The 17,400-nt window shown below is 49.5% G+C and overlaps 1 protein-coding gene across 1 annotated transcript in view; it reads right to left on the minus strand.

The window, feature by feature from the left end:
* Window positions 1–17,400, minus strand: part of NUP160 (nucleoporin 160) — a 54,226-nt gene that overhangs the window by 18,924 nt on the left and 17,902 nt on the right. The window contains exons 13-21 of the mRNA XM_075928872.1: window positions 15,796–15,966; window positions 15,544–15,643; window positions 12,754–12,919; window positions 10,796–10,911; window positions 10,542–10,702; window positions 8,068–8,201; window positions 6,253–6,323; window positions 3,621–3,780; window positions 3,094–3,163 (exon numbers count right to left, since the gene is read on the minus strand). Coding sequence (XP_075784987.1) covers window positions 3,094–3,163; window positions 3,621–3,780; window positions 6,253–6,323; window positions 8,068–8,201; window positions 10,542–10,702; window positions 10,796–10,911; window positions 12,754–12,919; window positions 15,544–15,643; window positions 15,796–15,966 — 1,149 coding nt within the window. The remainder of the gene's footprint in view (window positions 1–3,093; window positions 3,164–3,620; window positions 3,781–6,252; window positions 6,324–8,067; window positions 8,202–10,541; window positions 10,703–10,795; window positions 10,912–12,753; window positions 12,920–15,543; window positions 15,644–15,795; window positions 15,967–17,400) is intronic.

The following is a 17,400-nucleotide window of genomic DNA, read 5'->3' on the forward strand; positions in this document are numbered from 1 at the left end:
CTTCCCCAGGCAATTTATTCCAGTGTTTAACCACCCTGACAGTTAGGAAGTTTTTCCTAATGTCCAACTTAAACCTCCCTTGCTGCAGTTTAAGCCCATTGCTTCTTGTTCTATCCTCAGAGGCCAAGAACAATTTTTCTCCCTCCTTGTAACACCCCTTTAGATATATGAAAGCTGCTATCATGTCCCCTCTCAGTTTTCTCTTTTCTAAACTAAACGAGCCCAGTTCTTTCAGAAATCCCTCATGGCTCCTGTTTTCTAGACCCTGAATCATTTTTGTTGCTTTTCTCTGGACCTTCTCCAATTTCTCCACATCTTTCCTGAAATGTGGTGCCCAGAACTGGACACAATACTCCAGTTGAGGCCTTGTGTCCAGTTCTGGGCACATTTCAAGACAGACATGGAAAGCATAAAGTGTATTATCAACAGAGTACATAGCAACAACCTAGTTACCTGCACCTATGTGCTTCCATTCCAAAGGGCCTTTTTCAGGTGCTTGTAAGAGTCACTCCCCTTTTGGGCAGATCTCCTGGACTGGAAATCTCCACAGGAAAATTCCATGAGAAGAAAAGTACTTTTGGCACAAGGTGGTGGGGAAAGCTCCCGCACACACTTGCCATCAGTAAATGGCCTCATCTGAGCAGCTCCAGCTTTTCAGTCAGAGGCAAGAGGAACTGGAAATTTAGCATTCGAATACGCCCCAAGTCAGACACGCGCCTTTGGAGTGGGAGGAAAAAGACATTTTGATCTGACCGAGTGGAAAGGGATCAACAGTTATCGGATACAAACTCACGCCTAAGAAGAGTTTAACAATCTCCCACCAGCGTCACTTCCTCAGCACTACACACGACTACAGACCAACCCCTCTCCCTCCCGGTCACATTCTCTGTGCAGGGGGCATGGAATGAGGTATCTGGCACACTGCATACAGGGGGGTCGGAAGAAGCCCCACATCAGTGTACACTGACACATGGCCAGCAGACTCCCACAGTGGCCCCGCCCATTTCAGGCTGGCAAGCATTTCAGTGAGAAACGTTCACGTCACATTGATTATAAGAGAGAAGAAATGCATCAGAGACAGCAGCAGGTCTGTGTATTGGCGGGTGTTTCCAGAGGATACGTGACTTTGAGGGGTCAGGGTATGCGGGGAGAGAACCAGAGAATTCTTTGCATTAGATTGGTATACAAGCTCTCACGGCCTTCTCCCCGCAGCTTGCTGTGCGGGACCCCTGGGGCTCACAGCCCCCTGGGAGAGAAACACCCTTTCACAAGCAGTGCCAGCTCACGCTCTTTGCTCTCTCCCCTTTTCACAAAGCAAGACTGCATTTGGAACGTGTGCCAAAAGAACGCACGCTTGCAGAGTGAAGCACTCGCGTTACGAGAGGCAAAGGTGGGGCAGAGCTGGGAACTGAACACTTGTGCACATGCATCAAGAGAATTTAGCTAGTCATCGGTGTCCTACCTACTTAGGGTGCATCTCCGGCCCCCACTATTCTAGTATCAGACAGCCCCACACCTAGTGTGTTCATCTCCTGTGCAGATGGAAAAGGAGGCAAAGACACACTAAGGGACTTGCCTAAGATCAGACAGAGCCTGATGAAGTGGAGATGTTAAATATCAGTTAACTGAATAGTCGAGTAACCCGAGAGCCCCTTGCCACTCCGCACTGCGGCTTCTGTATTAGAGGCAGCAGCACAGGGTGGCAGCCCCTGTCCGGGGCTGGGGAGGGCATCTGATATCTCAGACCTGGTGTGAGCTGGGACTGAGCCAGGCTGCCTGTCCACCTAACTCCTAATATACTTTAAATGCAGAGCCGCAGCAGGGGTAGGTCCCGGAACTGATGCAGGCCTGGACTGAGCTGGGCTGTGCTGGCCAGCCTGCTAAAAAAAAAAAAAAAAAAATGTACTGGTGGGGGGGCAGAGAGGAGGAATGAGCGTCGTCTATAACATTAACCGATATGTTTTTGCTTATCGGTTAGTCGACTATACGATTACATTCCTATGATGAAGCAGGAGGAACCAACGTTTCCCGAGTCCAAACTAACCGCCTATCCTGAGTCATCCTTCCTGTCTACATGCTGGTCCCAGAACCTTTCCCTCATTCAGTAGCAGATTCAGGGAATCTGTCTCTTATTCCGAGTAACGGTCTGTGTGTGATCATCAGGATATAAATCTGGAATAAATTCACTGAGGTTGTTCCAAATTTACAACCATATAAAGCATGATTACACGCAATACATAGGCCAGGGGAAAGTGGGGGAGAGAAGCAGAGCAGAAGGTTGCAAGCGGTGAGGGATACGGATACTTTTTGAACAGACGCCAAAAATAAATGTTGAGCCTCTCCCTGCTGCCCTTCCTGGGACGTGAATAAGGGAGGTTGTGGAATTTCCATCTCGAGAGATATTTAAGAGCAGGTTAGATAAATGTCTGTCAGGGATGGTCTAGACAGAATTGGGTCCAGCCATGAGGGCAGGGGACTGGACTCGACCTCTCGAGGTGCCTTCCAATCCTAGGATTCTAGGATTCTAAGGTAGCAGCCCTGCAGAAAATGTGTGTGTGATGGTACCATCAAAATCTGCATCATCATACAAGCACAAGGAGGCAGGAATCAGGTGGCACAAACAACTCTGCCATTTCCGGAGCAGAATACTTGGCAATTCTGACATTCTTTCAGACGGGAAGAATATGGGGTGTTTTGTACATAAACTGCAGCATGCTGATCCCTGCTCCCAGGGGCAATCCATTTTGTGTGAGACCTGAAGGGGGTGCAGTCGTAAAGGTCAAAGATACAGCTAGCTCAGAACTGTGACAAGATGATCTTCAGATGCAAGGGGGGCTGAGAGAACACCCCTGTGAAACCATCCTTAATATACTTTCCTATTAAGTTGCTCTCAACCTCCACCAAGCTGGTTACAAATAGGCTCCGTCACACACAAGCTTCTCCGGCTGGTCTCCAGCTGTCCTCCTCTCCCGCCCTGCCCCCCTCCCCAGATCTGTCCTGGCTGCAAGAGTAAGCAGAACAGACATGTTGCTCATGAGGCAGGCCCTGCTGTCAAAGAGACAAACACATTCGCAGTGTGTCGCGCATGCCTACCTGCAGCTGGGTGTACTGACAGCTGCCCATCAAACATTCTGGGAAGAGGAAACCAGGATTACTGGGCCATCTGAACATGAGCTAAGGAATGGAGCAATTCCTCCAGCGTCAGAGAAGAGCTCTGAGAACCGGCTTGGAACAGGTACGCCTCTGGTGCTCAGAGTTCACACCTGTCCTTTCCCACCTTACGCCACAAAGAACACCCCCACCAAGCATCTCAGCCAAACATTTCAAACCCGAGGGCCCCAAGTCAGTGGCCTAGAACCCTTGTGTGCGCACCAACAAGGCAGCCTGATTTTGAGGAGACGTGCACACCCACAAATCCTAGCAGAGAGAACTGGAATCAGTTCATTCTTATTCTGGGCTAAACACAGACGTTGAAGCCCAGGATTGACAGCGTTGGCCTCATTAATGGGGAAACACTCCGCCCACTCTCCAGGGAGACGTATGCCTATTTACAGCCTACGGTACACTGCAACGTGCAGTTAGACACACCCCTTCACGCTGGCTCAGTCATTCAAGGATACAAAAGAGTCAAGAGATCGGCGGCAATTGCAGTGACCAGATGAAGCCAATTCAAACGAGTTTCGCTCGGAGAGGTGCGAGGCTGGGAGAAGAGGTGAGAGATGATGTGTTTTCTGGCCACTTCCTGAAAAAATAACTCCACGATGGTCTGCGGGCTGGACACTAAAAAATAAATGAAAGAAGAGTTCACAAGCTACAGATACACAGCATAGTACACATCTCTTCCTAGCCAAATCTACATACTGTGCTGGTCACAAGGGCTCCAAGGCTACTCAAACACCCAGCGTTTAACACTAACACCTACCCCTGGGGGTATGCTGAGGTCTGCTATGAGATGCATCAACTCATCTTGGCTTCAGTAGATAAAGTGTACTTAGATTTCCAGAAAGCCTTTGACAAGGTCCCTCAGCAAAGGCTCTTAAGTAAAGTAAGTTGTCATGGGATAAGAGGGAAGGCCCTCTCATGGACTGATAACTGGTTAAAAGACAGGAAACAAAGGGGAGGAATAAATGGCCAGTTTTCAGAAGGGAGAGAAGTTACTAATGGTGTCCCCCAAGGGTCCGTTCTGGGACCAATTCTATTCAACTTACTTATAGATGATCTGGAGAAAGGGGTAAACAGTGAGGTGGCAAATTTGCAGATGATACTAAACTGCTCAGGATAGTTAAGACCAAAGCAGACTGTGAAGAGCTTCAAAAAGATCTCACTAAACTAAGTGACTGGGCAACAAAATGGCAAATGAAATTTAATGTTGACAAATGTAAAGTAATGCACACTGGAAAAAATAATCCCAACTACACATACAATATGAGGGGGACTAATTTAGCTACAACTACTCGAGAGAGATCTTGGAGTCATTGTGGATAGTTCTCTGAAAACATCCACTCAGTGTGCAGCTATGGTCAAAAAAGCAAACAATGTTAGGAATCATTTAAAAAGGGATAGAGAATAAGACAGAAAATATCTTATTGCCTCTATATAAAACCATGATACGCCCACATTGTGAATTCTGCGTACAGATGTGGTCGCCTCATCTCAGAAAAGATATATTAACACTGGAAAAGGTTCAGAAAAGGGCAACAAAAATGATTAGGGGTTTGGAGTGGCTGCTCTATGAAGAGAGATAAAAAAGACTGGGACTTTTCATCTTAGAAAGAAGGAGACTAAGCGGGGATAGGACAGACTAGAGGGTATTTTGGTGTGGAAAAAGTGAACAAGGAAAAGTTATTTACTTGTTCCCATAACATAAGAACTAGGGGTCACCAAATGAAATCAATAGGTAGCAGATTTAAAAGAAACAAAAAGAAGTTTTTCTTCATGCAGCGCACGGTCGGCCTGTGGAACTCCTTGCCAGAGGAGTTTGTGAAGACCAGGACTTTAACAGGGTTGTAGAAAGAACTAGATAGATTCATGGAGGTTAGGTCCATCAATGGCTATTAGCCAAGATGGGTAGGAACGGTGTCCCTCGCCTCTGTCAGAAGCTCAGAATGGGTGACAGGGAATGGATCACTTGATTGTCTGTTCTGCTAGTGCCCCCCCAGCTAGTGCCCCCCCAGCAGACCAGGGAGACGTGGAGCAAAGCCGGGCGCCTGTGGTAGAGCAGGTGGGGCACTGCCGGTTGGTCCCGCAGCACCGCTTCTTGGCGCTACTGGACCAACCCGGCAGCACCCCAGCTGCTCTGCCCCAGGCGTCCTGATTCAGCTGCTGATCAGTTTCAGCAGTGACTGAATCAGGATGCCTGGGGCAGAGCAGCTGGGGTGCTGCTGGGTTGGTCCAGTAGCTCCGAGGAGCAGCCGCGCTACTGGACCAAGCCAGCAGCACCCGAGCTGCTCTGCCCCAGGCGTCCCAAAATCAGCCGCTGCTGAAACTGACCAACGGCTGACTACAGGAAGCCCGAGGCAGAGTTGCTCTGCCCTGGGCTTCCTGGAATCAGCTGCTGATCAGTTTCAGCAGCAGCTGACTTGGGGACGCCTGGTGTTCTTATCTTGAATCTGTATGTAAGTGGAACTGGTGTCCAGATTCAGCAGCTGTTGAAACTGATCAGTTTCAGCAGCGGCTGATGCCAGTTCCGACTTACATACAGATTCAACTTAAGAACAAACCTACAGTCCCTATCTTGTATGTAACCCGGGGACTGCCTGTACTTGCATTTTGCCCCACATCTTGCTGCCTCTGATATAGAGATAGCAAGGGGCGGGGGGAGCAAACTTAAAAGCCAGTTCCTCTAGCACTGTCTCCACTGTGCAGAGGAGGAAGGGGGGGTCAGAGGCGCAGCAGTCTGGGACCTGCTACGAGCTGGGACTGCTCAGTCCCAGCTCACGCCAGCTCCAGGAGCTATTCCTCCCCTTATTCCTCTGCAGAGCACCTCCCGTTATCAACTAATCATGTAGTCGATACAAATTTTATCAACTACACAAATAGCCAAATACCTGCTCCTTAACATCCTTAGTCTGAATAGAGAAAATCACCAATTTCTGTGGACCCGCATACTGCCTTCAAGAGGGTAGGTGAGGAACATATCGAAAGACAAGCTCCTTGAAACTGGGCGCCCAAGAACTGAGACCCCTCCCACTCCCAAATCACTAATCACTGAGCTTAAAGTCAGAACTGAAGACATAGCAGCTCCCCTCTTACCTAGTTTATGTGGAGATAAGGCTGTGGTGTCGGTTAGCTCCAGTACGGATAAGTGCTGCAGGTTGGATTCCCTAGAGGAGACAAATGTAGCTATAAAGAGAGACGAGCACACCTGTGTTACACACCTTAACACTGTGTGAAATGGCAGAGGGGTGAAGCCTGCCACTGCACAGCAGAGACCCTCAGTACCCAAGGGAACATCAGAAATCTTTTGGAATTTTTGGTATCCATTAGCAATACAGCTGGAAAGAGAAACGATCATTTACAATTGTCAAAGCTACTCTGCATCAGTACAGATACTCAAACAGGACTGCTCTGGCTCAACAGATGCAAAGAGCAGCTCACATTTCAGAGAGTTTTTATTAACAGTAAAAACCCAATCGCTAACCATTATCCCAAAATGACAATACAAAAATATAAAAAGCTGGGAATCAGGACAGGAAAAGAACTAATCAAAGCTGGGGGGTTAAAAAAAAAAATCAAACTCTCTTTTCAGAGTTTTATACCTATCTAGACACTTGGGCTATGTCTACATTGTGCTCCCTTGTGCAAAAACATATGCAAATAAGGCACAGTGATGAATATCACCGCACCTCATTTGCATACTAAATGAGCCACCATTTTTGCACAAGGGGCTTTTGCACAAGAAAGAGCTGTCTACACAGCTCCTTTTTGCACAAAAGCCCCCTCTTGTGCAAGAACCGTTCTGCCTGAAAATAAGTGTAGACGGCTCCTTCTTGCACAAAAGCCCCTTGTGCAAAAATGGCAGCTCATTAAGTATGCAAATGAGGTGGTGATATTCATCACTGTGCCTAATTTGCATATGTTCTTGTGCAAGAGAGCGCAATGTAGACATAGCCTTGTATTTCACTCAGTTTTACTGATCAGAGATAATACAGCCACCAGAAACTCTCCTGCCCAAAGCAGCCTCCTGCAAATCTCCCAGGACTCTGAACAGCGTTGGTTGGGGGGCAGGAGGAGTAGGGAGGGGGGGGAACGGGACAGGACGGGACGACGGGACTTTTGTTTATGACTTTGTAGAATTCCTAAAAAGAAGCTTCCACTCCATTCACCAGGAAGAACCATCTCTGCCGTAATAACATGGTAAACAGAGGCACTTCAGCACAAATCTTCCTGGGAGAACAGAAGTGACCGAATTTCCTCGCTTTGCAAGGAGAAAGTTAGACCCAAGATCCGAGCTGACAAACAGCGTCTTAAATGTGCCTTTAAAACTCACTTTTCATTCAGGCTACGTCTAGACTGCTTTCCTCTTCCGAAAGATGAAATTCAAACGAAGCACTGATTAGCATATTCTCGTGCTTCATTTGCATAGCCTCTTCTGATCCTTTTTTCGGAAGAGATTTTTTCAGAAAAAAAGCAGTCTAGACAAGGTTTTTCATGCAAAACCCCCCTTTTTTTGAAAGAACCCTGTAAACCTCATTTTTTGAAGAAGGGTTTTTTTTTTGAAAAAGGAGGTTTTTGCGCGAAAAACGCCATCTAGACTGCTTTTTTCCCCCCGAAAAAATCTCTTCCAAAAAAAGGATAAGACAAGGATATGCAAATGAAGCACAAGAATATGCTAATCAGCACTTCATTTGAATTTCCTCTTTCCTCATTTGCATGCTCTCTTTCAGAAGAGGAAAGCAGTATAGATGTAGCCTCAGAGAGGTAATTTTTCCCCCCCAAAGATACTTAGAATTAGATTCCAGGCTGATTTCTCAGCTGTCTAAAGGGCATTTCAGCCATCGCAAAGGATTTGTATGAAGCCTAGCAATGCACACTGACTAGAGAAAGATTGGGAACACAAGCACTTACAGCGTGTCGACAGGAACGTCCGATGCCAAGCACTGACTCGCCCACCTGATCAGGTAATAAGACAACAGCAAGGGTGAAGTGCGGTGCAGCAAGTCCTGCTGAGACTGGAACAGCTGGCCCCCTCCCAAAATCATCTGTAAGGAAACCAAAGCAGCTGGCATTGTAATGGGCGGAGACAGGAAAGGGCTTCAGCTGAGACAGAAGTGACATCACAAAGAGCGCCAAAGACTTTCCATTAGTGGTCACAGAACATCAGCTAACGGGAAACACTTTCATTCTCAAGCATTCAACAGGCCTGCACTGAAAGTTGCACATTCCTTTAGGTTCAACACTTCATTGCAAGTCTGTGTGCAGCTCAGACCTTACCCAGGGCCTGGGCCACCCGGTAAAAGCTTAACACAGGGTTAAGCCTGCCAAGATTTGAAGGGCACGACGCACAAAGAGGGGAGAGGAGTTGATCTGAGTTCCACAAAGGGATGCACAATTCTCTTTCTTTCCTGTTAATTATGAACAGGAAATCTAAGGTTGAAATTGGTCTTCAGGCAGCAGCACTTTTTAGGCCCAGTCTATGTGTCAGTTGTGTTGGTATCACTATTTCAGTTATAGTTATTCCCAGGCTCGCCGAACCGTGGCAAGCCCCGCTCGCCAGCCGCGCTGTCCAACGATCTGCACATGCGCAGATTGTTCCGTGCATGCGCAGATCACCCGAACCCAGCTCTTCCGGGTTGCAATCTACTTGCCACGGGCCCTGGTTATTCCCCTTCCTGAAATAGACAGTTCTTCCTCGGATGGGCACTGAACCAATTTTAGGCTTTTGTTAAGTCTGGTAAGCTGGTGGTAGGAATTAACTCATGGCCACTTGGCCCCAGGTTGAGTCAAGTTCAACTGAACGGAATGATAATCAAAACCAGGTCGCCAACACTGAAGTTTGATTTCTCAAGGGCAGACGTTGGGGAACTATGTGGATCAGTTGAAGTCAGCTGGACTGGATGGCTCAAGGACTTATAGATGGAGGTTTGGAATTTCTTTAAATCAACAAAAAAAAACGGTCTGCAATTTGCATCGCATGCAAGTGGAGGGGACTTACGGGGAAAGCCTCCAGACCCAGCTCAATGATTAATCAACCCCTTTAAAAAAGGTCACAGGGGAAAGGCCAAAGAGCCTATAGGGCAGGGGTGAGCAATAATTTTCACAGGAGGGCCACAAAGAATTTTGGTACACGGTCATGGGCCGGCTCCACCCCCTGGGAAGAGGCGGGGTTTAGGGCAGAAGGGGTGGGGCTGGAGACTAGCCTCCCCCCAGAGTCCTCCAGGGCCGGAGGCTTTGAATTAAAAACACAGCAAAGGGCTCACAGCTCCCGGCCCTGTGCTACCACGTTGCCAGGCAGTCGCCTGGGGCTGTTGCGGCTATTTAAAAGGCTCATAGGATCCTTCTGCCTGAGCCACTGCCTAGAAATTTGGTGGCACAAGCCACAAGAAATAAACAGAAAGCAGCCAGATGCAGAGCAGGGGCTGGATCAAAGTGTTAGGTGGGCTGCATCTTGCCCCCGTGCCGCATCTTACCCAGCCTTGCTATAGGGGATGGAAAGAGAGACGGATCAGCCACGAAAGCTACGTCGTGGAGGTTAGAAAATGGCAGAATGAAGCGAGAGCTGCGGTGGAACTGAGCAGTCTCCTGCAGGTGCTAAGATGGCTGGTTCTTGCTGACAGGTGCGGGAAGGGATCCCCCCTCCTCCCCCCCCAGGTCAGGCTGGCAGTGACCTTGGGGGTTTTCACCTCGCTATACAGCGTGTGGGTACAGGTTGCTTGCAAGGAATCTCTGGGTGTATCTCACACATTTCCCTGCCATCATGGGAGCTGCTGGGTATAACCTCGGTCCCTCCCATTCTCTGCCTGCATCACCAAATGGCCGAGCGTCCTGCAGGCTGTAAGACTTATGCAGGGTGGTGTTGGTGAGCCGTGGCTCTTTTCCTGCAGACTACACATGGGAGGTCAGACTAGACGAGTGGGGGATTTCCTTCTGGCCTTAAACACGATGACAGAACTAAATCCGCTCCACACTGCTTTTGCTTCCCCAGCCTGGCTGAAGTGGGACAGTCTTCCAACCAGGACAAGTCGTTAGCCTTTAGCCTGTTATTCCCCAGCCCTTCATCCCAGTGCAGGTGCAGAGGGGGGGTAAACCTGCAAGCGGTGCTGTTCGGGAACCAAGCCTTGGAAACGCTGCACCCCTCCAGGGCAGGGGAGACAGTGACTTGCTTGCGGCTGCTCTATTGCTCAGTGTGCCGATGCTAAGACAGGATTGCTGGACTGCTCCTTTGTTTGCACCAAGGCAGGCAAAGCCTCTGGGGTAAGGGCAGGAAGGGCCTGGCCACGTCTGAACAGCACTGGACGACTGCAGGAAAAGAGCCCTGGCTCCAGTGCCAGGGGAGAGCAAGATCCCAAAAGATCATCGATAGGTTTCTGGACCATACTCACCGCATTGCCAAGCCTCAGCAGCAGCTGCTGTAAAATCAACAAGTCCCGGCAGATTAAGAAGCGGGTGGTGGCGATCTTGCACACCGCTCGGCAGACTATGTTCACTGCTGTGCCACTCCCATAGAGCTGAGAGAGGTTCATTCGTACGTTGAGGGGCTGAGCTGAAAGACGGGGTAAGAATGAAGCCAGGTAAACCACAACCCTCAATCCACTCCCCCTCTCCTAGCCAAACTGCAAAGGTTGGGCCCTGTCACCTCTTTCCATTTCCAGCTCTGTCTCGTAGTCCATTTCCCGGATCAGCAGCCCAATGGCATGAACGGGGTTTCTGATCTCCTGCAGCTTACTGTGAATATCTTCCATCACATTGTCTCTGCAAGGGCAAACAAAATGCACTGGCACCAATGTACGTCATGTCAACAGACAGCCTCTACCAATGACCCCGGTTGCCGGAGACCCAGAAGTGAAACTGGTCTGCCCACTTCAGATACTGGGGAAGGGAAAGTCCCCTCCATCTCCACTGTCATAGGAAACATCTTTTTGATGCATGAAGGCCCATACTCAGAGTGGATCCACTCGCCCGTCTTTCACCCCCTCTGCAGAGGAGTAACTTGTATAACACAGATGCTCCATGAGATGGCGGTGCTTGGATCCTTCTGGAACCACCTACCCAAGGAGGTTCAGCAATGCAGATACTTGCTTTTATGTTGCCAAGAGGGTTATCCAGCTCAAAATGGAAGCTCTTCTTCTGGGCACCATGGCCCAGAAACCCCCACCACTTTAATCATCACTGAGGAAAGTTTCCAAGCATCTGCAGCAGGGGTTCTCAAACTGGGGGGTTGCGAGGTTATTACACGGGGTGTCACCAACTGTCAGCCTCCACCCCAAGCCCTGCTTCACACCTCTCGCATTTCCAACAGCGTTAAGTATGAAAACCAGTGGGAAGCTCGCTGCGTGAAAGGGGTCTGTAGTAAGAGGAGGGCCTAAAACAAAAGCCCACGCAGCACAGGCCTGATTAGAAGCCTGAGGCCCAGCTAACGATGGACAAAACATGGCTAACAAAGCAAAGCTGAGCTGTGAGCAAGAGGCAGACCCCGCTCACAGAACTTGGCACAAACAGGGCTGAGCGTGTAAAACCCTAATTGGTCATAGGCCCAGGTGCAGAACAGTTACTGGTACTAGGTACCGACTGTAAAACAGCGGCGAGGAGTCCTGTGGCACCTTATAGACTAACTGAAGTGTAGGAGCATAAGCTTTTGTGGACAAAGACCCGCTTCGTCAGATGCATCTGACAAAGTGGGTCTTTGCCCACGAAAGCTTATGCTCCTACACTTCAGTTAGTCTATAAGGTGCCACAGGACTCCTTGCTGCTTTTGCAGATTCAGACTAACAAGGCTACCCCTCTGATACTGGAATGTAAAACAGTGATTGGTACTAGGCATAGGTTGAAAGCACATTCCAAAAGGATGGTAATACCAGCTCGTTAAAAAAGACCTTGGTATCCACTCCCCACAGATACAGACCCAGGTTCAGGAAAGGGTCTAAAACAGCAGCATGATGGATAGAGACGTTCCAATCAACCCACAAGGTACAGGGTGATGGGTGGTAACCTGACAATGTCAGGAGTGAGGTAACTTGTTTCTACCTGTATATAAAGTGGTGTCTTGGAACGGGCAGTCTTTGTCCAGCCGAGGGGCAGTGGCACCTCCCTCTGGTTGAGCTTTGTCCATTATTGCGGGTAGATTTGCACAGCGGTTCAGTAGAGTCTACTGACTATTCCTGTACTGCGCTTGTCAATAAACCTGACTGGGAGCCTTCGATCCTTATCTGATCTGTGGTCTTTGGGGGCTTTCTTGGGGTCTGCGGTAGTGACTAATTGCACAAATCAACACGGCCCACACCATGGAGCATGCACACACGCAGCCCTCTGGATATCATCACTGATGGAGCCAGAGACCGGTCAGAAACATGGCAGTAAATCCTGACCTGACAACAGGGTGACCAGTACAAAAACCTACAGGATTTAGGAGCATAAATACACAGAAAGCCAATCATGATATGTGCTCCTAAGTCCTCTGGGAAAATCTCCCACAGTGAAGCCTGAATTCACACACCCTGAATCCTGCTTAGACTCGGGTTAAGGGTTAGACAACACAGACAATTCCCACATTAATCTCTGCACAAAGGACAAACACTGAACAAAGAGGTCCCTTACGTGTCATTGGCTATCAAGTCTTCCAGGATCTGCTCTGCAGCCTTCTCTGGAGGCTGAAGGCGGGAGCAAGCCATCTCCATTGCGAATGCCATTTCCGTGGAAATAGACTCTCCAATCAGCCGAAGGCACTGGACCAGACACACGACATCACGCGACATCTCCAGATCTGCAGGGGAAAAACCTCACTGAACTCTTGTGCAAAACCAAGTGAGTTCAGCTCATTTTGTTTCAGCACTTTCGTCCCAGCAACACAAGACTCAGTCTGATCCCACACCTAATAAGTTCATTACAGGCTGACTTTACAGGGAGGAGCTGAAGGTGGTAAGATTTCAGCGCCGCTTGGTTTCCCTTCAAGCTGCTCCAGTTAAAGGAGCTGGATGAAAATCAACTGAAGACGCAGGGAAACCGTGCCTAGAAAATAAAACTCACAGCCAGGCTTGGCCTGTCATGCGTTGGCTCCGTCTATGCAGAACAAGAATTCAGTTGCACACTGCATCTGAAAGCAGTTTCTTTCTTTTGTACTATCTCCCTGGTGCCCATCCACCAACACAATGCATCCAAAGTCCCAGCAGCTGGTAAGGACCAGAGATAGCCCACCCACAGCCCAGTGGTGTCTCGCATATCAAGCGCAACCCTGCAGGCTCTAATCCATGTATTTTTAAAAACTCTAAACTAAGGAACAGCCATTTCTAATCCAGGCCCATAACACCTCCCCTGGCCCACCTGTCTGCTCTTGGAAGTCTTATGGTATCTTCCAATAGGAAACACTTATCGTATAGCAATCATTTGCCATAGGTGAACCCGCAAGAAGGTTTCGGTTATAAACAACCACTGTTGCACTTAAAAGCTTTCAGGGGGAAAAAAATCACTGCTATAGACAAAACTTTTGTCCCTGATCTGTGTCCTAAAGGCGATTTCAAATATTTCAACAAAAATCTAACTGGAGCGGTTTGAAACAAGCAAGGGGTAAGGCTGCTAGGGCAAGGGGATTTCCTTGGATTTCTTGAGCTTCCAGCTCTGCTTCTCTGAATGCAATGAAGCTTAGAGTCCGGGAACTCTGAATATGGATGGCAGGCAAAAGAACTTCAATCCAAGGCAAGGGGATACGGATCGGTGCTAAGACTTCCCTGTTAATCACAAGCAGTCGGCATACGCCAAGTGAACGCAGAGCTGGAACTTCAGCTCAGCCAGACTGCACCTCACAGAGTATTTTCTATTCCTACTTTGTTGTGAAATGCACAGCCCAACGTATTCCAAGCCGCATGCAGGGCAAGCAGCTGCCAAGATCATATTACAATCAGAACAAGAGATTTTACATCCCATAACTTTCAGGGGTTATAGAGCTGAAACCTGAACATTACACAGGCACCCTTTCAATGTACGTGCATGTAACACAACAAAGCCACGTTAAAGGAAATTAAGCCTCCAACATCAGGCGAGGGCAGAACAAAGAAGGCTCAAGTGGGTGGGGAGTAAAAGTCCATTCTGACCTGTGACCCCTGCACATCCACGAGAGCTCATGAAAGAAGGGAAAACGAAGAGCTTGGCAGAGGAGTACAAACTAGACCGTTTTAAGTTGACTTTTGGGGAGCAGGGGTCTTTCAAGGCCCGTGGCGGGGTTACAAAATTGCTGAGCCCAAGGCCAAGATGATGATAATAGAAGGAAGAAGTGATCATGTTTTGATGGGGTATTTTTAACAGGACAAAGCTGCCATCTTTTCCTGGGCATCACTTGGCAACTTGCCGGGAAAGGAGAGGTGCAGAGGACAGGGCATGGTGGTCTTAATCACGGCTGCCACCACACCCACCCACGAACCTAGCACGGTGCCCTTAAGCCTCCCTTGCTCTAATCCTAGAAGAGAGGTGGACAAGATAAGCCACTGGATGCAGCCCAGCAGGAGCCTCAGCCCCGCCCACCGCTCAGAGCAGCCGGCTGCAGGGGCCATGTGCCCAAGCACCACTGCAAACCAGGGGATGTTAAGGGGTCAGGGGAGAGGCTTTGTGTGCTCCCCGCCCCCAGCACAACCTCACAGTTCCCACTGGCCCTAAGCTACAGCCCAAAGCCCTGCCCCAGGTCTCAATACCTTCCAGACCCGGCACCCCATCTTCCACCTCTCCTCCTGGTCAGAATCCCTTCTTGCACCCAGACCCCCCGTCCCCGGTCACAACCCCCTCCCTCCACCCAAACTCCCTCCCCGCACTCCAATCTCTTACCCCAAGCTTCCTTCTGCACCCAACTGCCATCCCAGACCCCACCCCACCTCCATTAATATCATGGAAGAATACAGCCCTGGACCACTTGCCAAATTCTTGGAGTGCTCTCCCCATCAAAAATTATTGCTTGCCCCTGTCCTAGAAGCACCCAACTAGACCAGGCTAAAGAGAGGGACCCAGATGATGTCTCCATCTGGTTAAGCTGAACCCCGACCACACCCGGGATGGGAATGCAACGTTCCTGCTATCAGTGTTCAAAGCCACTGCATCCCCTGAAATAGCAAAGCAAGTGCCCATCACTGGCTCCCTTATGCTCTGCCTGGTTATAACGCCACTCTGATTTCCTGGAAGTCAGTCACCGAGCATACGTGCTTTTCAAGTCTCCAGGCTTCTCCAAAAGGGAATCTAGACACAGGCTAAGCGGGGGACGTTTCAACCCAGACAGCCTCAGACACTTCTGGGCACATAGAGAGGATTAACACGGAAACTAGTACGCCCTTAATGCCAGAGCTCGTGACACAAAGGCTGCAGTTTCCTCTACAGTGGAACGGCTTCTCCAACCTCCCTCCCCTTTACCATCAGAGATGGTGCTGTCCTCCTCAGCGAACAGGTGCTCATCCGGCAAGAGATACAGATGATCCACCAGGGAACAGGGCACAAGGAAAGACAGGAATCCCTGGGGAAGTGAAAGATACACACGTCGTTTAAGGCGCAGTGAGGAAAATGCCCGGCCTCCCCTAAGGAACACCAATGGTGACTCACTACATTCAGACCACACCAACTCCAGGTCTCTGCAGCATAAAGCAGCTGCGGCGTTTTACATCTCACCTTTTTTAGCAGGCACACCATGCTGGTGTACGGATTCAGGTGGAGGGCAAGAGGGCGCGAAAGTGCTTCTTGGTACTGAAGGCAGCAGGCATAGAACTTGGACCAGAACTCAACCTGCAACTGTCGAAACTCTTCCTGGGAGAATTCGTACTCGGTCACGCTGCCCTGGAGCTGGCGAGAACATGGCAGAATGTCAGGCCAGCGTTGGACTCTCCAAGGCCAGCAATTCAGCACTAAAATGAGATTTTACAGCTTGGCCCCCAACTGAAGGAGGGTAACATTTTTTTGTGGCTGGTACATTCAACTTACAGGAGTCATAGGAAGGGCAGCACTGCACAGCCAGGCACTCAGACCTCGGGAAATGGCAGAGACAGCTACGCATGGAGCTCTGATCCTCTTCCCTTGGGAGTGTCTATTGCCCATCTATAGTAACTATCTATTGCCAGCTAATCACACGACTGCATATTCTGAAAATGCCATATCAATCTCTTCTGCGCTTTTAGATTATAGATATGTTGTAGGGACATAAGGGGCTACTCGGCTACCCGATAAACATAAGCTTATCGGGCAGTCAAGCAGTGTCTCAACTAGTCACACTCCCCACCCCTCTATCAGAGAGAGGCAGCAAGGTGGGGGAGAGAGTGGGAGTCGGTGCTGGGGAAAGCCAGCTTAAAAGCTGGCTCCCCCATCCCATCTCAGCAGAAGGGGACAAGGGAGGCAGAGGCACAGCGTGGAAACAGCGCAAGCTGTGACCGAAGCAGTCCCCACATGCGTTGGGTTCCAACTGCGGCGTTTCAGCCTTTGAAATGTAGCCAGAGCCCTCCATACTTGCCCCGTGTTCCCCGCTGCTCTTAAAAGGCTGAGGCACAGCCAGGATAGTAAGCATCCCCCTCCCTCTTATCGAGAAACTGATGGAAATTCCATCGAAATTTAACATACCTAATATGTTGCACCCTCTACTACTGAGTATCATGAACTCTGAGCCAGACAAGTGTCTGAGACCCAACACACAGGGCATCAGTTCCTTAAGGGTAAAAATCTCTACAAATTCATAGTGAGTTCGCAGACCACCTTTGCACTGAGACCCAGGGACACACAGTGAAACAGAGAGCGTCGTTTAGCTAGTCAAGGAGTGGAGAATCTTTTTAGGGTTGGGGGCCACTGACCCACAGAAAAATCAGTCCAGGACCTCACACAAGTGAGAAGTAAAAAAAGCCCAACCCAAACCAAAAACAAACAAAAAAAAAATCACACTGATGTGGTCCCCAACTAAGGAGAAAAGAAAAGAGGGAGACACTCACATCACTCATGCAACTCGGGGCACCGGGATTCCCCTTGTGCTACAGCCCCATGGGGGGGGGGGAGGGCAGGAGAGGCGCTGAGGTTCTGGGCTTCTTCCCAGGACTAGATTAACTCTTCTGGGGGCCCAGGACTACTAGATTTTGTGGGGCATCTCTAGGCTCCGGAGTGGGGCCAAAAATGGGGGGGAGGTTCAGTGTGTGGGAGGGGGCTGCCAGGAGTGGGGTAGGAACGTGGGGTCTGGGCAGGAGGAAGGTGCAAAAGCGGGCTGGGGTGGGGTGGAGTATCTGGGATGGAAGGGGGAGG

The sequence above is a fragment of the Pelodiscus sinensis genome, chromosome 4 (assembly GCF_049634645.1).
Source record: "Pelodiscus sinensis isolate JC-2024 chromosome 4, ASM4963464v1, whole genome shotgun sequence".
Classification (NCBI taxonomy): domain Eukaryota; kingdom Metazoa; phylum Chordata; order Testudines; family Trionychidae; genus Pelodiscus; species Pelodiscus sinensis.